We start from the raw sequence: 20,600 nt of genomic DNA on the forward strand, positions 1-20,600 counted from the left end.
CAGCCCTTTGCCGTCGCATGCGGCAAGCTTAGGTCAATACCAGCGTATTGTATCACCCTGGTAACAAGCGGTTACGGCTCTACTCCCGGTCCCCGTAGAATCTTTCTCCCACTCAAAACCAAGCTTTCCTCCTCTTCTTTCTTTTTGATCTCTTCTTCTCTCATTCTACTCTCCACTCTCATATTTGGTGAAGGTGGTTTTTAGCTCTTGGATGTGCAATCCCCCATCATAGAGCCTCCATCATGATTTCCACACGCCTCGCGCGCGCTAGTGCGCTGGTACGTCTACTTCCTCGGCTCATCATTGCCACGAGATGGCAGACTCTACCCAGAGTGGCCGTCTCGAAAAATCCCGATCGTGAAGAATGGAAAGCTAACTGTGTCTCTCAACTCTAGGCCCCCAAGTTCCGTCTTGTAAGCAGTGACCTCATCTTCATCGAGCTCCGAATCACACGTGGAGTGGCGCACATGCCGACGTGCATGATGGCTTCGATATAACTCGAGACTCATAGTTGCTAACCATTCAACTTATAGATGACCGGAACCCGGGCCTTCGCTACCGCCAACGATGCTCTCGACAAGAAGGTCGAGATGACCAACCACGAGACTGTGAGTGATTGCTGGAGTGGCGCCTGAGAAATGGGGCCGGAATATGACGTTGCCAAGCGATAATAACTAACATATTTCAGGGTCACTACATCAACTACAAGAAGATGTCCGAGAACCTCGAGATTGTCCGCTCTCGTCTGCAGCGCCCTCTCACCTTCTCCGAGAAGGTCCTGTACTCTCACCTTGACGACCCTCACGGCCAGGACATCCAGCGTGGTGTTTCTTACCTCAAGCTGCGTCCCGATCGTGTTGCTTGCCAGGATGCCACCGCCCAGATGGCTATCCTGCAGTTCATGTCCGCTGGCATGGACCGCGTCCAGACCCCTACCACTGTCCACTGTGACCACTTGATTGAGGCCCAGATTGGCGGTGAGAAGGATCTTGCCCGTGCCAACGACATCAACAAGGAGGTTTACGACTTCCTTGCATCCGCTACCGCCAAGTACAACATCGGTTTCTGGAAGCCCGGTTCCGGTATCATTCACCAGATCGTCCTCGAGAACTACGCCTTCCCCGGCGGTCTGATCATCGGTACCGATTCCCACACCCCCAACGCCGGTGGTCTTGCTACCGCCGCCATTGGTGTCGGTGGTGCCGATGCTGTCGACGTTATGGCTGGTCTCCCCTGGGAGTTGAAGGCCCCCAACGTCATCGGTGTCCGCCTCACCGGTAGCATGTCCGGCTGGACCACCCCCAAGGATATCATCCTGAAGGTCGCCGGTCTCCTCACCGTCAAGGGTGGTACCGGTGCCATCATCGAGTACCACGGACCCGGTGTTGAGTCCCTCTCCTGCACTGGTATGGCTACCATCTGTAACATGGGTGCTGAGATTGGTGCCACTACCTCCATCTTCCCCTTCAACGAGCGCATGTACGACTACCTGAAGGCCACCAAGCGTCAGCACATTGGTGACTTCTCTCGTGAGTACGCCGCCCAGCTCCGTGAGGATGAGGGTGCTCAGTACGATCAGCTCGTCGAGATCAACCTTGATGAGCTCGAGCCCCACGTCAACGGCCCCTTCACCCCCGATCTTGCCACTCCTCTCTCTCAGTTCAAGGAGGCTGTCAAGACCAACAAGTGGCCCGAGGAGCTCAAGGTCGGTCTGATCGGCTCTTGCACCAACTCCTCTTACGAGGATATGTCCCGCGCTGCTTCCATCGCCCAGGACGCTCTTGACCACGGTCTCAAGGCCAAGTCTCTGTTCACCGTCACCCCCGGTTCCGAGCAGATTCGCGCCACCATTGAGCGTGACGGTCAGCTCAAGACCCTTGAGGAGTACGGTGGTGTCATCCTTGCCAACGCCTGCGGTCCTTGCATTGGACAGTGGGATCGTAAGGATGTCAAGAAGGGTGAGGCCAACTCGATCATCTCTTCTTACAACCGCAACTTCACTGGTCGTAACGATGCCAATCCCGCTACTCACGCCTTCGTTGCCTCCCCCGACCTCGTCGTCGCCATGACCATTGCCGGTACCCTCAACTTCAACCCCGTGACCGACACCCTCAAGGACAAGGATGGCAAGGAGTTCAAGCTGAAGGCTCCCTCCGGTGATGGTCTCCCCACCCGTGGCTACGATGCCGGCCGTGACACCTACCAGGCTCCTCCCGCCGACCGTTCCTCCGTCCAGGTTGCCGTCTCCCCCACCTCCGACCGTCTCCAGATTCTCGCTGGCTTCGAGGCTTGGGATGGCAAGGATGCCACTGACCTCCCCATCCTGATCAAGTGCCAGGGCAAGACCACCACCGACCACATCTCCATGGCTGGCCCTTGGTTGAAGTACCGTGGCCACTTGGACAACATCTCCAACAACATGTTGATCGGTGCCACCAACGCTGAGAACGGTGAGGCCAACAAGGTCAAGAACTACTTCACCAAGGAGTACGACGCCGTCCCCGCCACTGCCCGTGACTACAAGGCCCGTGGCATCAAGTGGGTTGTCATCGGTGACTGGAACTACGGTGAGGGCTCTTCCCGTGAGCACGCCGCTCTCGAGCCCCGTCACCTCGGTGGTCTCGCCATCATCACCCGCTCCTTCGCTCGTATCCACGAGACCAACTTGAAGAAGCAGGGTATGCTTCCCCTCACCTTCGCCGATCCTGCCGACTACGACAAGATCAACCCCGAGGACAAGGTCGACCTCCTCTGCACTCAGCTCGAGGTTGGCAAGCCCATGACCCTCCGTGTCCACCCCAAGGACGGTGGCGCCGCCTTCGACGTCTCCCTCAGCCACACCTTCAACGAGTCCCAGATCGAGTGGTTCCGTGACGGCTCTGCCCTCAACACCATGGCCCGCAAGGCTTAAAGTATTGCGCTCTTTTCTGTCATGACTCTCATACCATCAAACCTTCAAGTGTCTCGGTTATCACCGGCGACACCTGTGTAAACTACGTTCTCTCGTGTGTTGAACGATTCAGATACATTGCTTTCTGGGTCCCACGGGGTGTGATGACCACCATTCGGGTTGTCTGATCCTCGTGTACCTTTTGTTGAGCAGGATTCGAGGAGTTGCGCTCTGGGAAAATTATGAATGATCTTGTGTTTTTGTAGGCCTGATTTCTAAGCCTTGCGTTGATTCCCGATATCTGGGTGGGCTCAATGGATATACTCATTTTTTTTATTTTTACATCACTGCTTTTGTATGTTAAGATTGGCATGCACAGACAATTTCTTTTTGTTCAATCTTTTTGGTTGGATGTAGGCCATAGCCAATGTAGTAGAATGTCTTCAACACGATAGACAACGACCTCAACATCGTAGAACCGGAGATCTACGGAGTACACCGAGGTCGGGCATCTCCAAATCTCCAAAGCTGAGATAAGCTACCGAGGCTCGTTTTCTGCCCCGCGTTGAGAAGTCGCTCGGCTTGACATAAAAGATTGGCCTGCGCGCTATCAGATCTTAGGAAGTCACCTCTCTAGACACCTTCGATATATTTGCGTCAGAACATGGCAACCCAACTCGTCCCACTCCCAGAAGTGGAGCGCCTCAGTGCCTCAGTCGTGAGGATACTAGCCGGTAATCCGGGGAAGGTGAGTTCATAGATGGTTGTCTTGACAGCATTTGCTTTACAAGAAGCTGATGGATAACGAAACGCAACATAGTTCACACTACAAGGTAAGCAACTTCTTAGACCCCTGCGAAAGACATGTAGTTCCCTAACCCGACATTAGGCACAAACACATACTTAATCGGCCGAGGCCCTCAGCGAATCCTAATCGACACTGGCGAGGGCAAGCCGTCCTGGGCAGCAAATCTCAAGGCGGTGCTCACAGAAGAAAACGCAACGGTGCACCAGGCGCTCCTGACACACTGGCACCATGACCATGTCAACGGGCTTCCGGATTTGCTGAAGCTGTGTCCCCAGGCACAGATCTTTAAACACCAACCTGGCTCCGATCAGACGGATATCCAGGAGGGTCAGGTGTTCTCCGTTGAAGGTGCTACTTTGACTGCATTCCACACGCCAGGACATACGGTGGATCATATGGTGTTTATGCTTGAAGAGGAAGGTGCGATGTTTACGGGTGATAGTAAGTGATCCTATTCAGTCCATATACGACGTATACTCCAATATTTCCATAATTACCTCTAACCCATCTAGACGTCCTCGGCCACGGCACAGCCGTCTTCGAAAGCCTCAAAACCTACCTCAGCAGCCTCCACCGCATGCGCGACCGCGTCTCCTCCGGTCGGGGCTATCCCGGACACGGGGCGGTTCTCGAGAACACCGGGGCGCGAATCACCGAGTACATCCAGCACCGACAACAGCGCGAAGACGAAGTTCTGCGCGTACTGCGATATGGCAAGCTGGACGTGGCGGAAGGGGAATCCTCACCGGAGCGCAAGCTAGAGTGGACGCCTATTGAGTTGGTCAAGCGGATTTACCGCGATGTTCCCGAGTCGTTGCATTTACCTGCTTCGCATGGTGTGGTGCAGGTACTGATGAAGCTTGAGGATGAGGGGAGGACGATACATGATTCTGATAGTGGGAAGTGGAGATTGAGTGAGAAGCCTGCATTGTGAGGTACCTACAATGTTGTACACAGTAGAGGAAGTTACAAGTCAGGCCTTGAAACCGGATAATTGCCCATAGATGGTTCTGGACACTTTTTCTATTTGTGGTGGGCTGGAACACGGAGACAAGGAAAAAACAAGCGATCGACGTCAGTGGATGGTCACTTACTGTGGTAGAACTTGAAGGAACTTGAGTCGAGAACTTGTTCCCAAGGACTTGGCCCTGTTGTACACAGTACCACAGTACAATCTTGTTGGAGTTGGAAATAGACCACTTAAACAGACCTAGGAAGGATCTTGCTTTCCAATTATTTTCTTTATTTCTTATCGTCTCATACAAAATAAAACCAAGTTACCCTGCTGATTTCGTTGAAGCCTGATGAGAGCGATATTGAGGACACCCCACGTAGTTTCCAAGGAAAAGTGACGTTCGCCATTACCAAGTCCCCGCTTTGCTTCTCACTTCTCTTCATTTTTCCTCTACTCTTCTACATTACTTCTCTCTACCTTTTTCATATGGAGATTGATTGCTAGCTAAGCTCTCACTCGGAGTTCTTATCCACCCTTTTTCTTTTTCTTGTCAAGGTGGGTTGTCGTCATTGAAGATCTTCCCCGCCAAGCTCAAGTCTAATCGCATTTCTTTCGGAACTCCAGGAGCTTCAACTGGCCTTATTTGACAGTATCTATTCGAGTCGGCTTATTACTCTAATCTCAATCTTCACATTCCGCCCCCCGAACATCGCACCATGCCGTCGATCGAGGAGCCCAAGCAGAATGAAGCGCGCTTGCTTCTGGTCTCAAACCGTCTGCCGATCACCATCAAACGGTCTGAGGATGGAAAATATGATTTCTCCATGTCTTCAGGAGGTCTAGTCAGCGGACTGAGCGGCCTCTCAAAATCAACCACCTTCCAGTGGTACGGCTGGCCCGGTTTGGAGGTGCCCGAACCAGAGATCCCGGTCGTCAAGCAGCGTCTCAAGGATGAATACGGCGCTGTGCCAGTCTTTATCGACGACGAACTCGCAGATCGTCACTACAATGGCTTCTCTAGTTAGTTGACTCTCCCCGTGACGCTGCTAGCATATGTACTGACCTTCCATTTCTCTCCATAGATTCCATCCTTTGGCCTCTGTTCCATTACCACCCCGGTGAAATTACCTTCGACGAGTCTGCCTGGGAAGCGTACAAGGAAGCAAACCGTCTCTTTGCAAGGGCTATTTCCAAGGAAGTGCAGGATGGTGACCTGATCTGGGTCCACGACTACCATCTCATGCTGCTGCCCGAGATGCTGCGTGAGGAGATCGGCGATAGCAAGAAGAATGTCAAGATCGGCTTCTTCTTACATACACCGTTCCCCAGCAGTGAGATCTACCGAATCCTGCCGGTGCGAAATGAATTGCTCTTGGGTGTTTTGCACTGCGATCTTATTGGCTTCCACACCTACGATTACACGCGTCATTTCTTGAGCAGCTGCTCACGTCTATTGTTAGTATACCCTCTACATCTCTTTTTGATTTACATGCTAACCCGAATAGGGGTCTCGCAACCACGCCGAACGGTATTGAGTTCCAGGGCAAGATCATCACATGTGGAGCTTTCCCAATTGGTATCGACCCCGAGAAGTTCAAGGAAGGATTGAAGAAGGAGAAGGTGCAGAAGCGCATTGCTATGCTCGAGCAGAAGTTCCAGGGTGTGAAGTTGATGGTCGGCGTCGACCGTCTTGACTATATCAAGGGTGTGCCTCAGAAGTTGCACGCCCTCGAGGTATTCCTCAGCGACCACCCCGAATGGGTCGGAAAGGTTGTTCTCGTGCAAGTGGCTGTCCCTAGTCGACAGGACGTCGAGGAGTACCAGAACTTGAGAGCCGTGGTTAATGAGTTGGTGGGTCGGATCAATGGAAAGTTTGGTAAGTACCTACTTTTGTTCTCTTTTGGCATTCCTGTGAGGCTAATGATCTGCGAAGGCACCATCGAGTTCCAGCCTATCCACTTCCTGCACAAGTCCGTCAACTTCGATGAACTCATCGCCCTCTATGCCGTATCAGATGCCTGCATCGTCTCGTCTACCCGTGATGGCATGAACCTGGTGGCCTACGAGTACATTGCCACCCAACAGAAGCGCCACGGAGTGTTGGTGCTGTCTGAATTTGCCGGAGCGGCTCAGAGTCTCAATGGCAGCATTATTGTCAACCCCTGGAACACCGAAGAACTGGCCGGTGCCTATCAAGAGGCTGTTACCATGAGCGATGAGCAGCGGGCTCTCAATTTCGCCAAGCTGGACCGATATGTGTCCAAGTACACTAGGTATGTTTGGCTACATGTCTCTGAGGCTGTCTTGTGCTTGTGACTAACTTTTTACAGTGCATTCTGGGGTCAATCCTTCGTCACCGAACTCACCCGGATATCCGCACACGCTGCCGACAAGTTCCAATCCAAGAAACTGTCGACAGTTAACGAGGCCGATGCCCCAGCAACGGAACAGACCGCGGAATAGTCTTTCGATGTTTCCCAAGACATGCTGTCTCCAGTCACTGGCGTTCTGCAGATGGGATCTTTCGAATGAAACTTAGACGGTCTTCACGAACATGGATGAGGCGAATTGTATTATCTAGGAGGTTTCTCCTTGGTTGGTTTCTGCTTTCTTGAGATTATGATCTTCGTACACGGTTTGCATGGGGTTTCTTTCATCTTTTCTTTTTTTTCCTTAAAATGAATAATCACCTTTTCGAGATTTGGATTCGGTCTAGAGTTCGAGTTCATGTATGTTTGGACATTCTCCGCTCATGTGTTTTCTTTTCTCATACATTGTTAGATAGAGAATATGTTTAGATATTCTGATTGCTGAGCGTTAGCGAAGCAATTATATCTCAGTATCACTTAGCTGATCGTACTGTAGCGTCTATACTTTTCGTTTTCTTGCAATGGCAGTGTTGGGATAAGGGCTGGGGCCGGAGAGAGCGGGAGTCCAGACGTGCTGCGACTTGTAAATATTGAAATGTTCCAAGCGACTGCCATTCAAGGAGGAAGAACTTCAATAACATTTGTGTGCTGATAAAACAGAAATTGCTACAAATGCGATGTTTCGTGTTGATCCAGGGCCAAGTTGTCTCGGTGTTGGATAGTACTGTGCATGCAAACAATGCAAACATGCTTCCCCGAGAAATTTCGAAATCTCAACTCCAAACATCTCAAGCTCACAACCATTCGGGGGTTGTCACCATTACCACAAACCCCTGTCTGCATCACCTTCTTGAATCTCCCATAATCTCCAATTTCTTATTCAAATCCCACCAAAGGAGTGAAAACCCACCCACCAAACCAACAATGTCCCGAAGCACTCTCCTCCGGGCAACAATGCCACTCCGAGCAGCCCTCACGCCTCTGTCCCTGACACGCCCTTCAATCCTCCAATCAACCACTTTCCTCCGCATCACCACCCCTCTCCGCTCCATCACCACAACCCCAACCACCCCGGAGTCCACCGCGCAAGGAACAGACACACGCGCCCCCTCCCGACTCCGCAACTACGCCTCAACCCTGAAAACTGGCACCGTCGTCTCCGTCGGCCGAATGGACCGCACTGTCCGCGTCTGCCACCGCCACACAGCCTGGGACCGACACATCCGCAAGTACTACCCGCAAGAGACGCACTACCTAGTGTCGGACCCGCGGAACTCGCTGCGAGAGGGAGACGTGATTGAATTCTCGTCCGGGGCGCCGAAGAGCCGACATGTGCGTCATGTTGTTGAGAGGATTGTTACGCCGTTTGGGGTGGGGATTAATGAGAGACCGGCTGTTATGAGTAAGGAGGAGAGAGAGGCGGAGAGGGAGGAGAGGTGGGCGAAGAAGTATTTGAGACGGGAGTCGAGGAGGTTGGGGAGGGAGGTGGATTTGGAGGTGGAGGCGAAGAAGGCGGGCGTTTATTTGGGGGCTAATTGGTGGGTTAAGGAGACTTCGGATGCCAGGTTGATTCATCGGATTCATGAGGGGAAGGAGAGGGTTGGGAGGGTTAAGGGGATTGTACAGGAGAGGACTTAGGATTCTTTCTTGATTCTCTGGTGGACTTGTTGACTGTTGGATATCCAGATGTGTGGAGGGCTCTGGGTTTACTTGGAGAGCTGTTGTATTGTACTATACCGTTTTCAATTTATTTTCGTTGACATTGTGATATGTTGTGTTTCTGGGGTGTGGACTAATAGGTCTAATGTATGGAACAAGGAGACGAGAAGGTCATCAATGTCAGACAGCCAACAGTGTACATCGTAAACATGGATTGGAGGTACCAATCGATCATTTGTAAACAAAAGAAAGTCACTGGTATCACGGAAGAATAAACCAACTCCTTGACCTAGAGACGGGTGCCTATCAGACCCTGGAACCTTCTTTGGGGGATGACCCCGGCGAGAGGCGGTGGTGTTCCTTTCAACATATCGACTGGCGGGTTTATTCATTCGAACTCGCCTGATCTCATATTCTGTCCCATGCTCCAAGGTTCGGCGCTAACTCCAATCAAAAACTCATGATGCAAAGATGCGGACCTTGAGATCGACACTGCCCGTCGCCAACACGCATCGAATGGACACCTTGGCGGCACTAACTTCTTCTTTGCCAGTCGCTGCCTCGGCACTTTCCTTGCCTCCGTCTTTGATCAATGGCGGCGCCCATCGAAGGGAACTGATGAAGTGGTTGTGGGCCACAATGGTACGCACGCACTTGCATTCTTGCGTGAGATCCCAGCACCGCAGCGTCTTGTCGTCAGATACTGATAGAAGATATTTCCCACCGGGGTGGAAGACCAACGAACGGACCCAGTTGTCATGGCCGACCAAGGTCTTGATGCAGTTTCCGCGGGTATCCCAGAGACGGATGGTCTTGTCTCGGGAACCTGTAGCTACGAATTCAGCGGAGGAGGATGCTGGCGGTGGTTTTTTGAGACCTGCAAGCGGTGCCAGGTGTTGATAGCTGGTTGGCGGGGCAAAGGCCACACACTCGATATAGTGCTCGTGGCCTAGGAATGTCGACTTGGTTTCCCCAGATGAGATGTCCCACAGACGCGGAACACGGTCATCCCCACCGGAGAAGAGGAATCGACCGTCTGGAGATGGTGCCACGTCTCGAATCCAGTCTCCATGGCCCTGCATTGTCTTGACACAATACCCGGTTGTGACGTCCCATATGCGCAATGTGAGATCGCGAGAAGCCGAGACCAGTAGATTTCCTGACATGGGAGATCCTGCAGCCCCGGACGGAATAAACCGAACCGCAGAAACACTGTGGTCGTGTCCTGGTAGTGTTCGGATGTTCTTATAGTCGTCGGCCGGATCCCATAATTTGATCGTTAGATCCGACGAGCATGATGCAAGAAGTGTTCCTCCGCGCGGTCCTCCATAATCGACATCAAGTACTGCCCGGGTATGTCCTTTGATTGTCCGTTCTAGTTCACCCAACTCCCAGTCCCAGATCTTGATCGTGGTATCGTCTGAGCCAGAGGCCAGTGAAGAAAATATTGGATGGAAAGCGAGGCATGATACTGGGGCGCGGTGCGATTCGAGGTCATGGCGCGGCGGTGCTCGAGGTAGCCAGGAGACTGGGTCTTGATTCTTCCGCAAGAGAGAAGTTGGGGTTGCGGTATCCAGCTCAGCTTGGAGTGCAGTGCATCGCGATTCCAATTCCATAATCTACAAAAGAAATGGGTTATGTTAGCAAAAAGAAATCGCTTCGATCTGCCCGGTTGCACCCACCTTCTTCTGTAACCGGACTACACTCGTCCATTTCTTCTCCAAGAGTCCCTCATATTTCTTTAGTGTCGTGTCATCAACTGTAACTGAGTCGCCAAGTTCTTCTCGTAAAGCAGCGGAGCTGTTATGCAAATTCACCGAGGTGAGGTAGGCAATTATTCCTTTATGTCTGTCGCAACATTATCAGCGTCTACCCCTAAATGAACTGGGAGGAGTCACATACAGCTCCTCCGCCTGCCGCGGCGTGAGAAGTTGGCTCATGGTGCAGCTTATATGTGCTCTCCCTGCTTGCTATTCCAAAGCGCATGCACCAGAAATTCAAAGGCTCGACCTGGGGGGGCAAACTGCGATTGAGGGGAGACGGTAAGAGCGATTGTTGGCGAAGAAACGTGACTGGGAAAGAATTGATCCGAAGGTTTAAAAGCAGAGCAAAGAATCAAAAGAGAAAGGACGTGAAGGTAGAAAGACAGCAAGTGCGATCCACCGCGGGGTTCCATAACAAAACAATTCGCCAAGGCCGGTTGTTTACTTTCCTCCAACTGTTTATTTTCTCTCCTACCCGACACTCTTCCAATCACTTTGAAGATATTTCGATCTATTCTTTCTATCGAAGAGGCCACATGATCCAAGATCAGTGTTCTCCTTATTGATCGCAGACTAAGACAGTCTGCAGTCCTTTGATACCTTTGGGCATCAACATACAGTACGATCTGAACCCTCCTCCAACCCCGACTCAGAACCTATATCTCTTTCTCTGGCCTTGCGCTAGATACCCTATACTGGGAACGCGCTGACTTTCTTTTGTTCCCTTAGAAACCGCTCGATAGTACTACCCTCTCTCACCCATTCGTCATGGCTGACGCCCCAGAGGACTTCTCCTCTTTGCCCTTGCCCGACCGGTTCGCTCATAAGGTGCGCTCATCCCTTACATCTGTCACAGTCGAGTCGATGATAGATACTGACAGTTCTTGCCCGCACAGAACTGGAAAGTCCGCAAGGAGGGATACGAAGAAGCTAGAGAGCAATTTGAGAAAACCCCCGATGAATCACATCCAGTATTCGTACCATTTATACAAGATCCCGGCCTGTGGAAAGGCGCAGTCGCAGATTCCAACGTCGCCGCACAGCTAGAAGGACTTGCATCATACTGCGCCTTTTTGAAGTTCGGAGGTCCTCAGGCCTGCACGAGGTGCGTCCCCCCTGGCCCCAGTCGCGACGGTCTTGGCCCACTCCGGATCAACTGACAGCGTTCTTTCTCATAGGACCCGCCAATATACAATTGGTCCAATTGCTGAGAAGGGTCTCGTATCTACACGACCGGCCGCTAAAGCCAGCGCGGTGGAAGCTCTTCTACTATGTGTGGAACTGGACAAGTCCGACCCGGTGATCGAGGAACTGCTGCCTACACTCTCACACAAAGTGCCCAAGGTGGTTGCTGCGTCTCTTGCAGCGTTTACCGCTATTTATCACAATTTCGGTTGCAAGATCGTCGACCCGAAGCAAACTTTGAAGGCGCTGCCTAAGGTTTTCGGTCACGCCGATAAGAATGTTCGAGCCGAAGCACAGAACCTGGCGGTGGAACTCTACCGGTGGCTTCGGGAGGCCATCAAGCCTCTGTTCTGGGCCGATTTGAAACCCGTACAGCAGGCTGATTTGGAGAAACTATTTGAAACTGTAAAGCAGGACCCCACCCCAAAGCAAGAGCGATTCACTCGGGCACAACAAGATGCCATGGCCGCGGCCAGCGCTGCGCCGGCCGGCGTCCAGGATGTAGAACAAGGCGGTGAGGAGTTCGAGGAAGAGGAGGAAGCTGATGCCGTTGATGCCTTTGACCTCGCGGAGCCTGTCGATGTTTTGAAGAAAGTCCCTGCCAACTTCCATGAGCAGTTGGCCTCTTCAAAATGGAAAGATCGCAAAGAAGCATTGGATGAACTGTATAACGTGCTAAATGTGCCCCGAATCAAGGACGGCCCCTACGATGATATCGTCAGAGGCTTGGCCAAATCCATGAAAGACGCCAACGTCGCTGTGGCTACCGTGGCTGCAAACTGTGTGGACGTGCTGGCCAGGGGCCTGCGCAACGGATTCGCTAAATACCGAAGCACTATCATGGTTCCTATGTTTGAGCGTCTCAAAGAAAAGAAGCAGACTGTTGCAGATGCCTTGGGTCAGGCATTGGATGCTGTTTTCTCTACAACAACCCTTTCGGAGTGTCTGGAAGAAATCTTCGAGTATCTCAAGCACAAGAACCCCCAAATCAAGCAGGAGACTGTCAGGTTTTTGGTCCGGTGCTTGCGCACAACCAGGACAGTACCGGCCAAACCAGAACAGAAAGCGATTGCCGATGCCGGCACCAAGCTGTTGACGGAATCAGCGCCGGCCATTCGTGAAGGAGCGGCTGAAATTCTCGGTACGCTGATGAAAATTCTGGGTGAACGAGCCATGAACCCGTATCTCGATGGACTCGATGAGATTCGCAAAACCAAAATCAAGGAGTACTTTTCAACCGCCGAAGTCAAGGCCAAAGACCGCCCCAAGCCGATTGTCGCACCCCCGAAGCCCGCTGCCCCAGCCGGCAGAAAGGTCGTTGGGAAGAAGCCGGGGGTGGGATTGAAAAAGCTAGCCCCTGCAGCCGCGCCGCCTGCTCCAGAAGAATCCCCGGTCAAACCTGCATCCAGAGCACTTCCTTCGAAGCTCGGTGTTCCCAAACCTGGCGGCCTTCCAGCTCCTGGATCCGGTATCAAGATGCAGAGGAAGCTTGCTGGTCCTGGCAGCACTGCGTCTCCGTCAAGACGTGTTGCTGCACCCCCGGCAGAGGAGGACGTGGCTCCCCCGCCAGCTGCTCCCAAATTCGGTCTTGGCCGTGGTCTTGCGGGGCGTCCCATCGCTAGACCGGCAGCGCCTGCTGAATCCGCTCCTGCCCCCTCATCCGCTGCCAATGCCATGTCAGCCGCCGATCGCGCCGAGTTGGAGGAACTACGAGCGGAGAAGGAGAAACTAAATCGAATGGAAGAACTACGCTCGGAAAAGGAGGTCCTCTATCGAACCGTCGAAGAAATGAAAAGCGAGCGTGCAAAGCTTAACTCTACAATCGCTGAACTCCAGAATCAGAACGCACAGCTAATCGAGGACCACACGCGCGATGTGTTAAGCATCAAGGCCAAAGAGACTCAACTAGTGCGAGCACGGAGTGACGCCGAAGCCGCGGAGGGGAGTGTCCAGAAACAGCAAAGAGAGATCGAGCGATTGAAGCGTGAACTCGCACGCGCACTTCGCGCATCTGCCATGAGCCCACCCAACGCTACCTCCGATACTGGCAGCATTGGCATGCCGGAGACGAGCTCCATGCATCCTGACCACACCAGCAATGGCAACGCGGCCACACGATCTGGTCTTCACCTGGGATCCCGCTTTGAGGGCTCGCGTCCTCGCAGCTACGCGTCCAACGAAGACAGAGAGAGTGGCATGGAATCACCAGGACCCAGCAGCCGCAATGGCGGCCTCAGCCGACGCAATCTGAGCCCTACATACGGCTATGGGGCCGTTAGCAGTCCCACGCGCTCATCACGAACCTCCGCCACAAACTTGAATGAAGACGACCAACAGCCTAGATCGAGTGAGCCGGCGGAGAACTGGAAGCGAGCTGCGGAAGTCACCAGCCAGCTCAAGGCGAGAATTGAACAAATGAAGGTGAGCGATCATATCTTATTCAATTGTCTGAATTCCTCTCTGACGTGAAACACAGGTACGACAAGGGCTTTCACGACCCCCCGCCCAACGTTAATGACCGAATGACCGCCATCATGTTTATGTTTTCGTCCTTTCTCGCTATACACCTTCTTCGCGTGCTTGCTTTACTTTTGTCTCTGTAGTCGGGTTGTCTCCATATCTTCCTCCGTTCATCTCTCATCGGCGGTTGAGCATATCTGGTCTTCTGGGAGCATAGGGCTGGGTTGGGTTTCCTTTTCTGTACTTTCCTTTTCCTCTTTTTTTGCTTCCGCTTTGGCTGTCGGCCTTGGGATCTTCATGTAATTTTCATACGAACCTTGTCTCTTCTTGTCCTTCGACTCCTACGAGTGCTAGTCTGCCTCATGTCGGTGTATTAAAACCTTGTCTTCTCATTATCACGAGATCTTTCTTATGGATGCTTAATATATATTTGCCAGCAAGACGAGGCTATTTCATCTAAACCAGGACGTCGAGCGCTCTGGGATCTCATGGGGCAAATGTGGCATATACCTGGTACCTTACCTCTCGGTACAAGAACTAGAAACCTATAGGTAGGTATCGGAAGCCCGAAACTCCTTATTCCAGTCTCCGGCCCTGGGTGCAGCTAGCTCACTACACGGACAATCGTAACCCTAAAAGCCGAAGCTGTGGATAAGGGTGGGACTGCAACGAAATTACTTGGGCGACCAAGAGGGTGGAAGCACCAATCTACCAGTATCTATACTCAGTACGTCTACAATACAACGCAGACATGAACGCCTAGTTCTGATGGACTACTGGACCATCAATAGATTGAACAGGTAAGAAATGCATTCATGGGTATCTGCAGAAAGTTGGTACATTGGGGGGGCCATTGGAGTTCGTGAGAAAAAAAATTGGTGTCTTTTTGTTTGTTAGAACAGGATCCAAAAAGGGCCACAAGGCTCCTTCGTACCCATCTAAAGCTAAAAGAATTGGCCGTCAATGAATCGTCAAAGCCCCGAACACCTCGTTGTTTCCCGGTACAACATATTATTTTTGAAGATCCGAGCGCTTCGATTAGAAACGATCCCGTCAAACACACATCGAAGGAAAGAAGAAAGCCGTAGTTACACGGGCTTAATTTAAACCTTGATGGCGGCATCGAGAGCCTTCTGCTTCTTCTCGATGCGGGCGTTGGCCTTGGCGCCCATGATACCACCACCCCAGTGACGGCGGGAGTCCTCGTTCTTGTCGGTGTAACCCTCCTTGATGGCGGAGAGGAGCTTGGCGAACTCAGACTTGTCCTCAGAGCGGACCTCGGTCAGGGCCAGAACGGCGGAGGTCTTCTTGTGGACGACTGTGCCGAGACGGGCCTTGCCCTTGACAATGGCGTAGGGGACACCCATCTTGCGGCAGAGAGCGGGCAGGAAGACAACCAACTCGATGGGGTCGACATCGTGGGCGATGAGGACGAGAGAAGCCTTCTTGTTCTCAACGAGTCCGACGACGTGGTTGAGACCGTACTTGACGTGGTAGGGCTTCTTGGAGACATCCTCCTTCTTCTTGCCCTCGGAGACGGCGGTGGCCTCCTGGACGAGACGCTCCTTCTTCTCGGCCTTGGTCTCAGGACGGTACTTGGCGAGGAGCTTGAAGGTCTGGGCAGCGGTGTTGCGGTCCAGAGTGGACTGGAACTGAGCGATGGAAGGAGGAACCTTCAAGCGCATGTTCAGGATCTTCTTCTGGCGCTGAAGACGAACATATTCGGGCCACTTGACGAAGCGGGACAGGTTGCGCTTGGGCTGGATGTCCTGGCCGATACCGAAGTTGCGAGAGCGCTTCTCGATAAGGGGGTTCTATTCGGAAAAAAAGGTTAGCCTCTTTCAATCTTCTCAAATGGACTCCCAGGGGAGAAAAAGAAACGAACCTTGGCGGCCTTCTTGCCAGTGCCAGCCTTGCCCTGGGGGTAGGGCAGAGCGGCGGTCTTCTTTCCGGACTTGGGAGGCTATCATTGAGAAAAGAAGATCAGCGTGCTGTCCACGTATTGCTGCATCTTCTAGGAACTCTAAGGAGAACAATGAGCCAAGCCGTGTTACGGGCATTGGACTCAATGCTTCCAGCCAAATCATCGCACGATCCAAACACACATCTCTTTCGAGTCTGTGTGCGCGATCGGCGGAATTGCTTAGATCAGAGATCTGAAGCAAGGCGAATGTCGGAAGACATCGCGAGAACTAGAAGAAGCCTCTGATATTATCAAGAGACAATGTTTTCATGTACTCACCACCATGTTGTCGACTGGGATTACGCTGATTGACGGTTGACGGATGAGAAGAAGAAAAGTTCTTGTGGATGGAACTTATGAACTTTGTGTGGGTCGCGCTAGTGCTATCATGTGATCAGGGCTAGGGTTGATCGTTAGGGCAGACCCACACATTCTCATGATTTTGATCACATGATATCGGGACAATCTTTTGAAGTGTACTCCGTACCTCCGCTCGAAAGACAGCACCAGATTCAGGGGCAAGATTATTCGCTTTTTCAACAACCAGCAGTTCAACACAACTATCAAAATTGGAGAACTACACTTGATCCTCAATCACAGTGCCTCATCAAAAACCCTTTAAATCCAGGACTGCTCCCCTTCGGGCGATCGGTCCCAGTTCTGCAGGACTAGGCCATGAGCAGACATCCCTGGACCAATGGCTAAATTCAGGCAATGGGGAACACTCATCGGCTCCAATAATCAAGGCCCCAGGCGATCATCCAAGAAGTGCAAGAGAGAGGCGAGAAGGCACAGCACGCGGCCATTACCACGGCCATTGAAGGAATTTACAGCTTTCCTCCATGGGATGGTCAGCGAGAGGCACTCCACCATCTTCTTTTAGACCAAGAACTAAGAAGCTTTTTTAAGAAGTGACTGTGTTCCTCAGATAGTACTCGATACTCTGGTTCTGCCTCTCAGTCTGCCCATCAGTCTGAGAGGCAGAACCAGAGTATCGAATACTATCTGAGGAACACAGTCAGTTGGTGCCAGGATGACTGGACGAGATGGATTCCACTTGCTCAGATGGTATACAACACTGCCACGCACAGCGCGCTGAAGATGTCTCCCGCTCAAGCGTTGCTTGGGATCCGGCCTGAACTGAGAACATCGGTGCCAGACGACAAGACCGAAAGCCACAAGCATGCTGGAGCTCGCGTGGAGGAGATGCTCACAATGGGCTCTCCACAACAGAGACTGCCCGTCAGACTTAGACTCCTTAGCGATTAGTTAGCAAGGCAAGTATACTCATGCTGATTAGTCCCGAACTTGCAATTGGGACGAATCAGAACATGAGTATATTTGCCTTCCTTTACTTCTTCAAAAAGCTTCTTAGTCTGTTGATACTCCAACGGTGCCGTTCACGCAGCTGGTCAAGTATCAAGTCGACCCTTTGCCGTACTGATAATCCAGAAATATAACCGTTCTCGTCGAATATGTCACTCGACGCGTGCCGGGAACGCGACGCAGGCGGGGTCGACTCGCGCACGCGTTTTCGAGACATTGCAGCGAGATATCGGAAATTACAGACGGAATATTACTATACTACAATAACGTTTGGACCTTATTGAACGTTAGGTATTTAGGTACACCTCTAGACCTTTCATGTGAGAAATTTGTAACGAACCATCAAACGGTAGAGGCTATCAATATCAAGAATCCATCGAGCCTGATTTTCGATACTTGCCTTGGTTCCTTCGTGTTATTTCTTGGTAGTACGTACCTCCATGGTCATATAAAACTGGCCGCTTAACCCGACATTCTAGGGCATCGATCGCTGAACAATAGATACAGACAAAGCATAACTCATTTCATTCTCAACCCTGCAAAGCAAGTCTAGGATGTGTAACCGGAACGCCGTAGACCCCTTCAGACTGAAATAGCCATCAAATCGACCCATATGCAGGTCATAAATCAAAAACAAAAGGTCCATCACCTCCACGCCCCCAACCCAGGCAAAGCCCCACGACCCAGACTACTGCTAGCAGCCTGAACAGCCTTCTTCTTACCCAGTGATCCCTCCTGAGCACGCACACCAGCAACAATCTTATCAATATTCGTCTCAACAACCACCCCGCCAACGATCATCTCACCCAGCACAGCATGAAGAGTCTCATACCCGAAGATAAGATCCAACTCGCAGACATTCTCGAACATGCGATCCAGCGCCTCGACAAACACCTGAATCAAATCAATCAACGCAAGCGGGGACTCGGTGGACGTTGAGATCATGATAAAGGATAGCGTTGCGTAGGTGCGGTATGTGATTTGGGTGGGGGCATCGGAGGGTCCGGAGGCGGAGGAGCTGGCACCCTGTGAGAGGAGTGGTGGGAGCGGAAGGAAGTTACAAGCACTAGCTGGACGCTGCGCTACTAGACGGTATATTTGCGCGATGAGAGATTGTTGTGTTTGCGTGTCCTGATTTCAGAGGTGTGTCAGTTGGGTTGTTCCGGCGCGGCGCGGGGGAATCAGTGGGTGCTGGCGTGGATTGGACTCACCAGCTGCGTATAGAACTTGGTCAACCGGGGCTGGCCATTATTATTGAATACGAGGACGGCGTTAATCATCTTGAGTGAGTTGGGTTGGAACAAGCTGTGAAGAATTGTCGGTCTTATCTGCGCGATGCGCGATAGCTGATGATGCGGTCTCGGCTCGGGGGAGACTTGCCCCGTGCGCCGATCTGGAGAAATCGATGTCAAGTTTGCGCTTTTTAAGACTTAATCAACACTTTAACACTTTGTCGGAAATTGAACAATGAACACAATACCGGTATGCAGGCGCTCTGCGTCTAGGGTTTCATCTTATACAACGATACGAGCCCTGTCCTCAACGCCGAATCCCAATTCAAAGCGCGAACTCAAAGACCTCACGCCGACCGATCTCTGCTATTACTGGGATACAAAACCTCCCAGTCCCGAACAACTAGCCTTTGCCGACAAAGTATTCGTCCCATCGCGTCACTCTCCTCTGAAATTATGGTCCGCCGCCAAATTCCGCACAACGCCAATGGAATCTCTCGAACCCGAAGTCGCATTTCTCGGCCGCTCAAATGTTGGCAAGAGTTCATTACTGAATGCAATAATGGGCCAGGAGATGTGCTGGACCTCGTCGAAACCGGGACGAACGAGGGAAATGAACGCGTTTGGGATTGGAGGCACGAAGGGCGGCGAGTCGAAGGTCGTACTGCTTGATATGCCGGGATACGGAAAAGCCAGTCGAGCGGAGTGGGGAGCGGAAATCATGAAGTATCTCCAAGGGCGAAAACAGTGAGTTATTGTTCTGTTTCTTGTTGAATACATGAATGAAGTAAGTATGTGTACAATTACTGACAGCTCGGTGTTGTAGACTCCGTCGCGCATTCCTCCTCATCGACAGCATGCACGGCATCAAGCAGACCGATGCCGAGATCCTCAGACTATTCCGACACAATGCAATTCCGCACCAGATTATCTTGTCCAAGGTTGACAAGTTTCTCGCTAGGAAAGTTAAGCAAATGAAGACTGGGGTGACGCCTGCCAGTCTCGAGCGGCTACATCTATTGCTGCAAGGTATCAAACCAATTGTCCAGCCAGGTCCGGGTGCTTCGGAGGGGCCTGGTGCCCTGGGGGAGATCTTGACTTGTAGTGCTGAGGCACACATCGGTCCCGGACGGTCCTTGGGGATCGATGCTGTTCGCTGGTCTATCTTGTCTGCTGCTGGCATTGATGGGAGCTTAGAGGGTGGTCGCCTTGCTGTTAAACCACCTGCTGCGGAGACATCCGCTGCTATCATTTGAAAGGATGTTTTGTGCAGTGTTGTAATACCCCGGTCAAGATCTCCACTAAAGCCTTCCGTACGGCTAGTCAGGTCTGACTGGTCAATGGTCATTGCCCGAGGACATGCATATACTCGGGTAGCGATGTCCATATATTTCGTCCTATTACAGGGCTAGAAGGGCACGCGGGTTCTCTTATGTGATGCCCAAGTCTTGAATTGGGTGTCCAAGCTATCACGCTGCCACAACCTAGCTATCAGAGTCTACCTACGACAGTAAGTCTAGCCACCACACATCATCGCCATGGTCATAATGCAAGGCATTTTGAATGGTTCGCTAGCTAGAGCGAAGATCAACTGCTACAGATACACTACATAGTATCACAATGAAAGCCGGCATAAAACCAGATACTCATAAAGAATTTTCAAGAAAAGACCACACTAATCAATCTATGGGCGGTCCATACAGACCAAGGCAAAACATATGCAAGAGAATCTACCAGCCCTAACATCAAGGAATTTGATGTCATTGAGCTGGCAAAGGATACGGTGTGGACATCAGCAAAGACAAAAAATATCGATGGCGGGCAAGGGTAATATTCAGTAATAAATAATGATGGGAGCCTCCACAAAGGAAATGATAGAAAAACAAACGCCTGGATCATAATGCTATAGAATGCCGACCACGCTATGCAAGGGATGTTTGTTCCGATGGAAGACGAGAGCTGTGTAAGGATGGGTATCGTAGATGAGGGA

At 51.7% G+C, this 20,600-nt stretch overlaps 8 protein-coding genes across 8 annotated transcripts; 5 read left to right on the forward strand and 3 right to left on the reverse strand.

The window, feature by feature from the left end:
- Positions 1 to 242: 242 nt before the first annotated feature.
- On the forward strand, positions 243 to 2,911 carry acoA (aconitate hydratase ACO1; the record flags this gene model as incomplete). Its single annotated transcript, XM_056663943.1, has 3 exons — positions 243 to 278; positions 534 to 608; positions 689 to 2,911. The coding sequence occupies 3 exons, from the start codon at positions 243 to 245 to the stop codon at positions 2,909 to 2,911; spliced, it is 2,334 nt and encodes a 777-aa protein (XP_056523000.1).
- Positions 2,912 to 3,554: 643 nt separating this feature from the next.
- Positions 3,555 to 4,632, forward strand: N7515_003200 (uncharacterized protein; the record flags this gene model as incomplete). The annotated part of the gene is made up of 4 exons (XM_056663944.1): positions 3,555 to 3,638; positions 3,711 to 3,723; positions 3,780 to 4,139; positions 4,211 to 4,632. The coding sequence occupies 4 exons, from the start codon at positions 3,555 to 3,557 to the stop codon at positions 4,630 to 4,632; spliced, it is 879 nt and encodes a 292-aa protein (XP_056523001.1).
- A 737-nt stretch (positions 4,633 to 5,369) lies between these two features.
- On the forward strand, positions 5,370 to 8,660 carry N7515_003201 (uncharacterized protein; the record flags this gene model as incomplete). Its single annotated transcript, XM_056663945.1, has 6 exons — positions 5,370 to 5,673; positions 5,736 to 6,108; positions 6,159 to 6,529; positions 6,587 to 6,926; positions 6,984 to 7,064; positions 7,745 to 8,660. The coding sequence occupies 6 exons, from the start codon at positions 5,370 to 5,372 to the stop codon at positions 8,658 to 8,660; spliced, it is 2,385 nt and encodes a 794-aa protein (XP_056523002.1).
- Positions 8,661 to 9,139: 479 nt separating this feature from the next.
- Positions 9,140 to 10,621, reverse strand: N7515_003202 (WD40 repeat domain-containing protein; the record flags this gene model as incomplete). Its single annotated transcript, XM_056663946.1, has 3 exons — positions 9,140 to 10,300; positions 10,364 to 10,529; positions 10,584 to 10,621. 3 exons carry the CDS (start codon positions 10,619 to 10,621, stop codon positions 9,140 to 9,142), a joined length of 1,365 nt encoding a protein of 454 aa, XP_056523003.1.
- Positions 10,622 to 11,212: 591 nt separating this feature from the next.
- On the forward strand, positions 11,213 to 14,144 carry N7515_003203 (putative spindle pole body component; the record flags this gene model as incomplete). Its single annotated transcript, XM_056663947.1, has 4 exons — positions 11,213 to 11,272; positions 11,341 to 11,549; positions 11,623 to 14,050; positions 14,106 to 14,144. The coding sequence occupies 4 exons, from the start codon at positions 11,213 to 11,215 to the stop codon at positions 14,142 to 14,144; spliced, it is 2,736 nt and encodes a 911-aa protein (XP_056523004.1).
- Positions 14,145 to 15,192: 1,048 nt separating this feature from the next.
- Positions 15,193 to 16,337, reverse strand: N7515_003204 (60S ribosomal protein eL8; the record flags this gene model as incomplete). Its single annotated transcript, XM_056663948.1, has 3 exons — positions 15,193 to 15,903; positions 15,975 to 16,052; positions 16,332 to 16,337. 3 exons carry the CDS (start codon positions 16,335 to 16,337, stop codon positions 15,193 to 15,195), a joined length of 795 nt encoding a protein of 264 aa, XP_056523005.1.
- A 1,686-nt stretch (positions 16,338 to 18,023) lies between these two features.
- On the reverse strand, positions 18,024 to 18,658 carry N7515_003205 (putative AP-3 adaptor complex subunit sigma; the record flags this gene model as incomplete). Its single annotated transcript, XM_056663949.1, has 2 exons — positions 18,024 to 18,509; positions 18,590 to 18,658. The coding sequence occupies 2 exons, from the start codon at positions 18,656 to 18,658 to the stop codon at positions 18,024 to 18,026; spliced, it is 555 nt and encodes a 184-aa protein (XP_056523006.1).
- Positions 18,659 to 18,845: 187 nt separating this feature from the next.
- On the forward strand, positions 18,846 to 19,866 carry N7515_003206 (translation initiation/elongation factor MRX8; the record flags this gene model as incomplete). The annotated part of the gene is made up of 2 exons (XM_056663950.1): positions 18,846 to 19,357; positions 19,437 to 19,866. The coding sequence occupies 2 exons, from the start codon at positions 18,846 to 18,848 to the stop codon at positions 19,864 to 19,866; spliced, it is 942 nt and encodes a 313-aa protein (XP_056523007.1).
- Between the last annotated feature and the right edge of the window lie 734 nt (positions 19,867 to 20,600).

The sequence above is a fragment of the Penicillium bovifimosum genome (assembly GCF_028826915.1).
Source record: "Penicillium bovifimosum strain IBT 22155 chromosome Unknown utg000003l_segment0_segment0, whole genome shotgun sequence".
In the NCBI taxonomy this organism is placed as follows: Eukaryota; Fungi; Ascomycota; class Eurotiomycetes; order Eurotiales; family Aspergillaceae; genus Penicillium; species Penicillium bovifimosum.